Below are 11123 nucleotides of genomic sequence, written 5' to 3'. Positions count from 1 at the left end.
AATTCTCTGAACATTCTGCACAGACCTTAATAGATAACCTTCTGTCCGGGAATACTTTTTTTAATTTTACCTTTATTTAACTAGGCTAGTCGGTTAAGAACAAATTCTTATTTTCAACAACGGCCTAGGAACAGTGGGTTAACTGCCAGTTCAGGGGCAGAACGACAGATTTGTACCTTGTCAGCTCTGGGATTTGAATTTACAACCTTTCAGTTACTAGTCCAACGCTGTAACCACTAGGCTACGCTGCTGCCCCATAACGAACCGTCCACCCCCCCCTAACCAGTGTTAGAGACCACTATAGTCTTTATTATTAATGTATTTCAGATTATTAGTGTATTTTTGCCCAATGTGAGAGAACAGCGCATGTCAACAGAAGAGCCACACATATGTATATAACAAAAGGGACTGGTGAACCGCACTCTCTCTTCTCATCCGTTCCCATGATGCAGCGCGTCTGCCTGTCGCTGCTCCTCTCCGAGCCGCCATGTTGTCGGAGTGAAAGCCTGGAAATCTGGATAGAGAACCGGGGCTGAAATCTTCGACCATCCGCCCTCTCCGCCTGTAAGTAGCCCTCACCCGGGGGCGCAGTGTGCCTCTAGCAAACTCAAACTACACATCGCCCGATGTATTGCCTTTACCGGACCGTAACGGTAGTTTTATGGGTTTATTTTAACAGCTGTGTTGTTTCCTCCCTCCCCTGCCGCCTCCGGTTGTTGCCGTCTTCCGCTCTATAGCCAGACAGCTAGGGCCTTTGTTAGCTAGCTAACACCCGCGTCACGGAGACCACGGAAGACGTGCTAGTAACGGGTCACCGGTGTGTGTTACCGGTAGAGGATACCGGGGGCGAGTTGCTCTGGTCGCTGGCTTGGAGGTCGGGTATTGTTTGTTGGTAGACTTGGGTAGTTAGTTACTGGAACCAGTTCCGTGGTTCGGCATCAATACATGCCAATTAAGCTAGCACTCCAGTACATGGATAATGTAATTACCTAATTATATGTCAACTAGACAAACACACATTTACTTACGTCCATTTTCATGTCTAATTGGCCTCTATTTGTTTAGTTAGCTTGGATGAGTTGTGCCTCGGCGACTGACTGTTATCTAGCTGACACACAAAACTACCTTCCGTTTGTATTGTTCTGGTCCAGGTGGACAGTAGTTCGCGGTGATAATCGATCCACGGTATTAAAATAATGATTATTAACCCAGTTATGGGCAACAATGCTATTTCCGGCTCGCTAACGTTAATGATTTCCGGGTGTTATCAAATAGGTTACGTTACCTAGTTATGATGGCATACACCGCTGAGAAATGAATGGCTGTTTGTTTTCTGCTTGTATTGAATAACATATATTTTCAGACCCAAATACACCGGAAGTATTTGTTTGTTTTTGCTTGTAAGTGGTTGTCTGGATGGCAGGAGCTAGCTGGCTGGCTAACTAACATTGCCTGTAGAGGGGGGCGTGCTTGTTATGGCATAACTCTATGCATGGAGGCCAGGCTGGGTATTTATATTTGGCCTATTTCACACATGCACAAGTGTGTATTATATGCATGTGAAATTGGAAAAGTTATTTTTTTTTGTAATATTAGCATGTCCCATCTCCCCCAGAGGCACCCTCGGCCAGGGTCAACCATTTTATTCATAACGACCCTGGAACAATTAGGATTGTGTATGTACACCTCTGGGCCACGATGGATGTGTGTGCGCAGATCACTGCACCTGTACATAGCTCATCTATAATTTAGCCCAAATAACTACCTCTTCCCCTACTGTATTTATTTTGCTCCTTTGCTCCCCAGTATTTCTATCTCTATTTTGCACTTTCTTCCACTACAAATCTACCATTCCAGTGCTTTACTTGCTGTATTTACTTTGCCACCATGGCCTTTTTTGCCTTTACCTCCCTTATCTCACCTCATTTGCTCACTTTGTATTTAGACTTATTTTTCTACTGTTTTATTGACTGTATGTTTGTTTTACTCCATGTGTAACTCTGTGTTGTATGTGTCGAACTGCTTTGCTTTTTTCTTGGCCAGGTCGCAATTGTAAATGAGAACTTGTTCTCAACTTGCCTACCTGGTTAAATAAATGTGTAATAAAAATAAATAAAGTGTGTGAGGTAGAGAGATTCAGGCTATATTTTCCAAATACTTTTGTGGCTTCCTGCCCATCGGAGGTTGGTGGGGTTGAACGCTAAATAAAACATAGAAACATAGAACAGACCACCTGGTTGTCTTGAACATTGCTTTATTGACTGAACACACCCCTCGTCTGTTGAGTGGGTGGAATTCACATCACCTGGCTGGGCCACATTCAGCAGGGCACAATGTTGTGTTAACGTTTCCAGATAGAAATGTCATGAGTAAAATTGATGTGATTTATTTTCTGCAAGTCAGAGAAGCATGTTTACGGTCAGATGCCAAGCAGATGTCATATCAGTTTCCATACCAGGTGGTTTGCAACCAGTCAGGATGCTCTCGATGGTGCAGCTGTAGGACCTTTTTGAGGATCTGGGGGCACATACCAAATCTTTTTAGTCTCCTGAGGTGGGGAAGGTTTTGTCGTGCCCTCTTAACTTCTGTCTTGGTATGTTTTGGACCATGATAGTTCGTTGGTAATGTGGACGCCAAGGAACTTGAAACTCTCGACCCGCTCCACTACAGCCCCGTCAATGTCATTACACCTTTTATATCAACAAGGAACACACACTGAGACCAATGTCTCCTTTTACAGCTGGGCCCTGTGTATACATGTTTACACATACAGTTTAGGTACAATGATTAAAACTAAACAAGACAAACAAAACGATCACAGATAACACAAAAAAATACAGCAACAGATTACATTTACACACAGGTTATTCTACTAACAGCACAAGAACTTGCATTACCCGAAACAGTTACAAGCAACACAAAAATAAAAATCCTCCAATAAATATTTAAAATGAGCAAGGGGGACAAGAGTCTCAAGTTTAAGTTTAGTCTGCAGTCTATTCCATAGGCAAGGAGCGTAACAGGAAAAGGCAGCCACACCCAACTCTATGGAAATCGCATGGGCCTCAAGTGTAATCCATGCTTGAGACCTGGTTTTAGGAATTCTAATTCTAATATTGATCAGTGATGATAAATAAGAAGGTAGCTTATTCAGAAGTGCTTTATAGACACACGAGAGCATGTTGTTCTCGTCTCACGGACAGCGAAGTCCAACCCACATTTTGATATAAAATACAGTGGTGAGTTCTGTAGCTAGCACCCGTAATAAACCTAAGTACGAAATGATAAGCAGCATCCAGCGATTTTAAGTGTTGATGCCGTAGCATGCATGTAAATAATATCCCCATAATCTGTAACAGACATAAGTAGCTTGCACAATTTGACTTCTATTTGTAGAGGACAAACACGTCCTGTTTCTATAGAGGAAGCCTAGCTTGATTTTTAGCCATTTACAAAGATGTTATAATGGGGCCCTGTTCGGCCCTTTTCCTGTAGTCCACGATCTGCTCCTTTGTCTTGCTCGCATTGAGGGAGAGGTTGTTGTCCTGGAACCACACTGCCAGTTCTCTGACCTCCTCCGTACAGGCTCTCATCGTTGTCGGTAATCAGACCTACGACATTGTGTCGTCAGCAAACTTAATGATGGTGTTGGGAGTTGTGTATGGCCACGCAGTCGTGGGTGAACAGGGAGTACAGGAGGGGACTAAGTACACACCCCTGAGGGGCCCCAGTGTTAAGGATCAGTGTGGCGGACATGTTGCTGCCTACTCTTTACCACCTGGGGGCGGCCCGTCAGGATGTCCAGGATTCAGTTGCAGAGGGAGGTGTTTAGTCCCAGAGTCCTTAGCTTAGTGTTGAGCTTTGTGGGTACTATGGTGTTGAACGCTGAGCTGTAGTCGATGAACAGCATTCTCACATAGGTGTTCCTTTTGTCCAGGTGAGAAAGTGCAGTGTGGATTGAGATTGCGTCATCTGTGGATCTGTTGGGGCGGTATGCAAATTAGAGTGGGTCTCGGGTGTCCGGGAGGATGCTGTTGATGTGAGCCATGACCAGCCTTTCAAAGCACTTCATGGCTACCGACGAGATGTGAGTGCTACTGGGTGGTAATCATTTAGTCAGGTCACCTTTGCTTCCTTGGGCACAGGGACTATGGTGGTCGGGTTGAAACATGTAGGTATTACAGACTCGGTCAGGAAGAGGTTGAAAATGTCAGTGAAAACACTTGACAGTTGGTCTGCGCGTTCTTTGAGTACCCGTCCTGGTAATCCATCTGGCCCAGCTGCTTTGTGAATGTTGACCTGTTTTAAAGGTTTTGTTCACGTCGGCTACCGAGAGCATTCACACACAGTCATCCAGACCAGCTGGTGCTCTTGTGCATGTTTCAGTGTTGCTTGCATCGAAGCGAGCATAAAAGGCATTTAGCTCATCTGGTAGGCTCGCGTCACTGGGCAGCTCGCGTCTGGGTTTCCCTTTGCAGTCCTTAATAGTTTTCAAGCCCTGCCACATCCGACGAGCGTCAGAGCCGGTGTAGCAGGATTCAATCATAATCCTGTATTGACGCTTTGCTTGTTTGATGGTTCGTCTGAGGGCATAGCGGGATTTCTTATAAGCGTGGAAGTAGATCTCAACTTGTTCTCAACTGGCCTACCTGGTTAAATAAAGGTGAAATATATATATATTTTTTTAATGCGTCCATATGGCAGTGGGCGACTCATTCATAACTAGAGTGCAGAGGCCTGCCTGCCGCCCCTGCCATAGATGGAACCCCATCTGTGCAAAGCCACATCACTCAATCCCATATGGAATCTGTTTTTTGTCAATATAGCCATGCAGCACACTGAACATCCCCTGTGCCGTTTCCAGCTTGGGAATCTTGAGACAGAACAATATGTCCTCGTGAATAGCATCCCCCGAAATGTATAGAGAACAAAAGTCAATGCATGGGCATCTCGGGGCCTCACGGGGACTCACGGCTAACGTCCATTTGGAGAGCATAACTGGGGAGTTTTTGAGTTGTTCAGTCAGTTTCCTCTTGATTTCTAGCAATACAATAAATGATTTTTTGAACAGTGTTATCTATAATTTATCTATAATTCATCTATAATTTAGCCCAAACAACTACATCTTCCTCTACTGTATTTATTTATTTATTTTGCTCCTTTGCACCCCATTATTTCTATTTCTACTTTGCACTTTCTTCCACTACAAATCTACCATTCCAGTGTTTTACTTGCTATATTGTATTTACTTCGCCACCATGGCCTTATTTTGCCTTTACCTCCCTTATCTCACCTCATTTGCTCACTTTGTATATAGACTTATTTTTCTACTGTATTATTGACTGTATGTTTGTTTTACTCCATGTGTAACTCTGTGTTGTTGTATGTGTCAAACTGCTTTGCTTTATCTTGGCCAGGTCGCAATTGTAAATGAGAACTTGTTCTCAACTTGCCTACCTGGTTAAATAAAGGTGAAATCAAATAAAAATAAATACAAATCTGACAAAGGTATTGATGTGAGTTTCTGTGCCTCTGCCTCCCCACATGTTGTTTTCACCATATCAATAGCGCCCGGTAATATCAACGTCTCTGCAATAGTGTGTGGTTTCATAGTGTAGTGGGGATTCACCATGGGAGTGATTCAATAGTGTGTGGTTTCATAGTGTAGTGGGGATTCAAGTGCAGCCTTTTCCCATGATATAAAGGCGCTCTCTGGATAAATTGTCTTTATATTAGAATCATTTAGATTTTTAAGGTTAACCACATTGCAGTGATTTTGAGATACGAAGGCGATAGTGTGTGTGAGCTGATCCCAGTTATTCTGGTCGATAGCCTGTTGGTGGGCCGGGATTTGTTTTTAGTCGAGCAGTGAAAAAATATGTAGATGTGTTTTTACGTGATTTCGCACCCATCTCCGTGAACTAGTCCGTTGCGGAGGCCGAGGCGGGCCCGTTGCGGAGGCCGAGGCGGGCCCGTTGCGGAGGCCGAGGCGGGCCCGTTGCGGAGGCCGAGGCGGGCCCGTTGCGGAGGCCGTGGGGATGGCGCAGTCTAAGAAGGGGAATGTGGCTGCACAATGCATCTCTCTCCAGAATGTGCTCTCTCCTGCCAATTAATGCACATTCATTGTTTCATAAATTGTTTGCGTTTTGATTGTTAGTGTATATCAATTCCCCATTACGCATATCACCAGTAGTACATTTAAAGTTAAATTCCTATAATTTCTAATCTACAATGTTTGTTTGGTTACGGTAATGTCTGATATATGCGTTCAATATTATTATTCCAGTCTCTTTACCGTTCTCATTTTCTGAGTGAGTGGACGCAGTGTTTTTTGGAGTGGACGCAGTGTTTTTTGGAGTGGACGCAGTGTTTTTTGGAGTGGACGCAGTGTTTTTTTGGAGTGGACGCAGTGTTTTTTGGAGTGGACGCAGTGTTTTGCGGCGTGGACGCAGTGTTTTGCGGCGTGGACGCAGTGTTTTGCGGCGTGGACGCAGTGTTTTGCGGCGTGGACAACCTATGCTACACCTGTGAGGATGAAGTTTTGGTTTATTTCAGTCCATTTACGCGTTTTGTCAATTTAGTTGTCGTCTTGATTGCGCATATAAGTTGGCCTATAGGCTACCTGGTCTGCATGCAGAGATGGACATAAATATTCCCATTTGGGGATTTGATAGTATTTCTGATTGGCTCAATGCACCACCACTAATGACCTGTGGAGCTTCTCAAAGTAATGTTTTCTTCACCTCAAACAGCAAGTTAACAGCCTGTTTTTACATCCGTTGAGAATGACAATAGTTCCTTTTTAATATATTTGAAAAATCTTTCCAGCTCTCTCCCTTTTCGATAACCACTCAGCGTGAAAGGGAAAAATGTAATGCTCTGATTCAGTGGAAACGTCATTAAATAGGCCTACCTGATTTCTTCTTATCTCTTGCGCAAAATAGCCTACAGCTGTGTCTGTCCCGAGCTCACTGGCAGGCAACTCTCAGGGCCCAGAATATGTTATACAATGTTGCAAGGAGCTTCAGGCCAGACTTCAGGCCAGACCCAAGTTAATAGTTGATACAATGTTTAAAGTTCATTGCAGGCCATGCTTAGCCAATGTGATTTTTTTGGGGTGGATATTCATTTCTTCCTACAGGCTGCAATGTTTTTATTTGTTGGTTTTATAGGCTATTTTTACATTGGTGGCAATGACAAAGTACATTTTTAGGTTTATCATTTTTCATTTAGATTAGAATTTTGATTAACCACACGACAATGATTTTGAGATACGAAGATGTTATGAGTTAAATGTAATTGTTCCACGAAAATGTGAATTTTGAAAACCATAACTGGCACGCAGATGGGTAAAAATGGTGAGATAAATGGTCATTCCACACGTGAAAGGTTGCAGACTCCTCGTGTAGCCTATTACCGGCAACCAGGAGAGTAAGGACAGTTATCTTGATCTCTGGCTCCCTCTTGAGTCATTTCTGTCTTATTTCAGCAAACAATGAGCTTAAAGAATCAGATAAGCTCAATGCATATACAGTTGATTTTATTAAAACACATTGGGTGTCTATATGGAAAAATACATGCAAAAAAAATTCTACCAATCGATTGGTCGAATGAACAGACGACTTTCGGTCTACCAAGATTTGTTTTAGTCGAGGACAGCCCTAATGTATGTGTGTGTATATAGATAGAATTTGGATTTTTAGGAAGTGAAATATGCTTCCGCTTCTACAGTGTCTCAAACATCACTAACCAAAATGTGGAACTGGTGTTTTCAGTAGCTCTTTAAGAAATATGCTTTCGGAGTATATTTGGAGGCCTGTTTTAAGCACAATCCATGACGTTATTTTTTTCAGCTACAATAATAAAAATATTGGCAGATATATTGGTTATGTGTTTCCACTCTAAAATCTGAATCGGATCAAAAAATCCCGTATATCAGTCAGGCTCTGTGTAACTAACGGTGTGTGTGTGTGTGTGTCTCTTCCCCAGGCCGTGGTGGAATGAGCAGCGTGTGTGTTGAAGGGTAAAGCAGTGCTCTGGCAGGACTCGTTCAGCCCCCACCTCAGAACTTCAACTCCCAGCATGCCGGTGGTGCTGAGCAGCGGAGGACACGCCCCCCCGGCCGGACAGACCCCACATGCCCCGCCACCAAGCCAGCAGGTAAGGGATGGAGACAAGGGAATAAAATTAACCCCTGCCAAATGCGGGTAGATTTTGGCATTGGCGGGTATGATGTGTATTTCACCAGGGCTCCACAGGACGAGCATTTCACTGGCATTTGTGAATAAAAAAAAAAAATAGTCAAGTGTGATCACATTTTAAAGTAAAATAAATGATGCAGTAGATGTTTTCAAAGTATTTCTGACGTTTTTTGTTTCATAGCTCAAATAACTCCGACTCCTGTATAGCCTATTCCACCTCGCGCTACAGCTGCCTATTCCACCTCGCGCTACAGCTGCCTGTTCCACCTCGCGCTACAGCTGCCTGTTCCACCTCGCGCTACAGCTGCCTGTTCCACCTCGCGCTACAGCTGCCTGTTCCACCTCGCGCTACAGCTGCCTGTTCCACCTCGCGCTACAGCTGCCTGTTCCACCTCGCGCTACAGCTGCCTGTTCCACCTCGCGCTACATCTGCGAGGTGGAATTGTTTTGTATGTTTGAGTTTCGACTGCTAGGGAAGAGAGAAGACAACGTCTCTGATAGTCAGACTCGCAGGCACAAACGACTCGTCGTGCTACCACGGTAACCTGCCGCCCTTAAAGAGACGGGTGAAGATTTGTCTCATCTGTGATATTTTAGGATTAAATGACTCGGGTCACAAAAAATGAAATTAAACAATTACAAAGCATGCTCATCAGTTTTTTTTTTCTTGTGTTTTGCTGGTGTAATTTTGGCAGGGGGAAAATATTTTGGCAGATTTATAAAAAATAAAATAAAAATTCTATATAAAATAATAATAATTTAAAAAAATATATATGATAATAATCTGAGTGGCTGGTAGATGTTTAAATCTGTCATGTCAGACTGCAGTACACGGCACACAGACTGACAGATGAACAGACAAATTAATGTTTTTTTTTGGAGCAAAGGTGGTAACGGAGATGTGAGCTGTGTGTGTGTTGCAGGGCGTGGCGGGTACGGGGCGGTCTCAGGATGATGCCATGGTGAATTACTTCTTCCAACGGCAGCACGAAGAGCAGCCTGGCAAACACCGCTGGCCTGCTGGGGAGAACAAACACCGCTGGCCCGCTGGGGAGAACAAACACCGCTGGCCCACTGGGGAGAACATCCACGACAGCCAGGTACTAGGGGGGGGTAAAATCAGAAAATGGTATTGGCTTCAGTTTATAGACCTAGTCTATACTGACAGTCTCTCTTTTTCTCTGTGTGTAACCTTGCCCCTCTCTCTGTAGGGGGGGGGGGGGGGGGGGGGGGGGGGTTATTCTAACCTTGCCCCTCTCTCTGAAGGTGCAGTGGTGGGGGGGGGTGTTATTCTAACCTTGCCCCTCTCTCTGAAGGTGCAGTGGTGGGGGGGGTGTTATTCTAACCTGGTCTCTCTGTAGGGGGGGGGGTGTTATTCTAACCTGGTTTCTCTCTGTAGGGGGGGGGGTGTTATTCTAACCTGGTCTCTCTCTGTAGGGGGGGGGGTGTTATTCTAACCTTGCCCCTCTCTCTGAAGGTGCAGTGGTGGGGGGGGGGTTATTCTAACCTTGCCCCTCTCTCTGAAGGTGCAGTGGTGGGGGGGGGTGTTATTCTAACCTTGCCCCTCTCTCTGAAGGTGCAGTGGTGGGGGGGGGGGTTATTCTAACCTTGCCCCTCTCTCTGAAGGTGCAGTGGTGGGGGGGGTGTTATTCTAACCTTGCCCCTCTCTCTGAAGGTGCAGTGGTGGGGGGGGTGTTATTCTAACCTTGCCCCTCTCTCTGAAGGTGCAGTGGTGGGGGGGGTGTTATTCTAACCTGGTCTCTCTGTAGGGGAGGGGGGGTTATTCTAACCTGGTCTCTCTGTAGGGGGGGGGGGGGGGTGTTATTCTAACCTTGCCCCTCTCTCTGAAGGTGCAGTGGTGGGGGGGGTGTTATTCTAACCTTGCCCCTCTCTCTGAAGGTGCAGTGGTGGGGGGGGGGGTTATTCTAACCTGGTCTCTCTGTAGGGGAGGGGGGGTTATTCTAACCTGGTCTCTCTGTAGGGGGGGGGGGGGTGTTATTCTAACCTGGTCTCTCTGTAGGGGGGGGGTTATTCTAACCTGGTCTCTCTCTGTAGGGGGGGGGGGGGTGTTATTCTAACCTGGTCTCTGTAGGGGGGGGGGTGTTATTCTAACCTGGTCTCTCTGTAGGGGGGGGTGTTATTCTCTCTCTGAAGGTGCAGTGGTGGGGGGGGGGTTATTCTAACCTTGCCCCTCTCTCTGAAGGTGCAGTGGTGGGGGGGGGTGTTATTCTAACCTTGCCCCTCTCTCTGAAGGTGCAGTGGTGGGGGGGGTGTTATTCTAACCTGGTCTCTCTGTAGGGGAGGGGGGGTTATTCTAACCTGGTCTCTCTCTGTAGGGGGGGGGGGGTTGTTATTCTAACCTGGTTTCTCTCTGTAGGGGGGGGGTGTTATTCTAACCTGGTCTCTCTCTGTAGGGGGGGGTGTTATTCTAACCTGGTCTCTCTCTGTAGGGGGGGGTGTTATTCTAACCTGGTTTCTCTCTGTAGGGGGGGGGGTGTTATTCTAACCTGGTCTCTCTCTGTAGGGGGGGGTGTTATTCTAACCTGGTTTCTCTCTGTAGGGGGGGGTGTTATTCTAACCTTGTCTCTCTGTAGGGGGGGGGTGTTATTCTAACCTGGTCTCTCTGTGGGGGGAGGTGTTATTCTAACCTGGTCTCTCTGTAGGGGGGGTGTTATTCTAACCTGGTCTCTGTAGGGGGGGGTGTTAATTCTACCCTGGTCCTCTGTAGGGGGGGGTGTTATTCTAACCTGGTCTCTGTAGGGGGGGGGTGTTATTCTAACCTGGTCTCTGTAGGGGGGGTGTTATTCTAACCTGGTCTCTCTGTAGGGGGGGGGTTATTCTAACCTGGTCTCTCTGTGGGGGGGGGGTTATTCTAACCTGGTCTCTCTGTAGTGGGGGGGGGGGGGTGTTATTCTGGTCTCT

The 11123-nt window shown here is 45.9% G+C and overlaps 1 protein-coding gene across 1 annotated transcript; it reads left to right on the top strand.

Annotated features, from left to right (window-relative positions):
* Positions 1–206: 206 nt before the first annotated feature.
* Positions 207–9301, top strand: LOC115175345 (pumilio homolog 1; the record flags this gene model as incomplete). The annotated part of the gene is given in 3 exon segments (XM_029734556.1): positions 207–564; positions 7990–8160; positions 9125–9301. Coding segments are annotated over 2 exon segments (255 nt in total), but the record flags the coding sequence as incomplete, so codon positions are not given.
* Between the last annotated feature and the right edge of the window lie 1822 nt (positions 9302–11123).

Source organism: Salmo trutta, chromosome 36 (assembly GCF_901001165.1).
Source record: "Salmo trutta chromosome 36, fSalTru1.1, whole genome shotgun sequence".
Taxonomy (NCBI): Eukaryota; Metazoa; Chordata; class Actinopteri; order Salmoniformes; family Salmonidae; genus Salmo; species Salmo trutta.
Note: the sequence above shows the minus strand (reverse complement) of the source record. Positions and strands in the feature narration are given on the sequence as shown.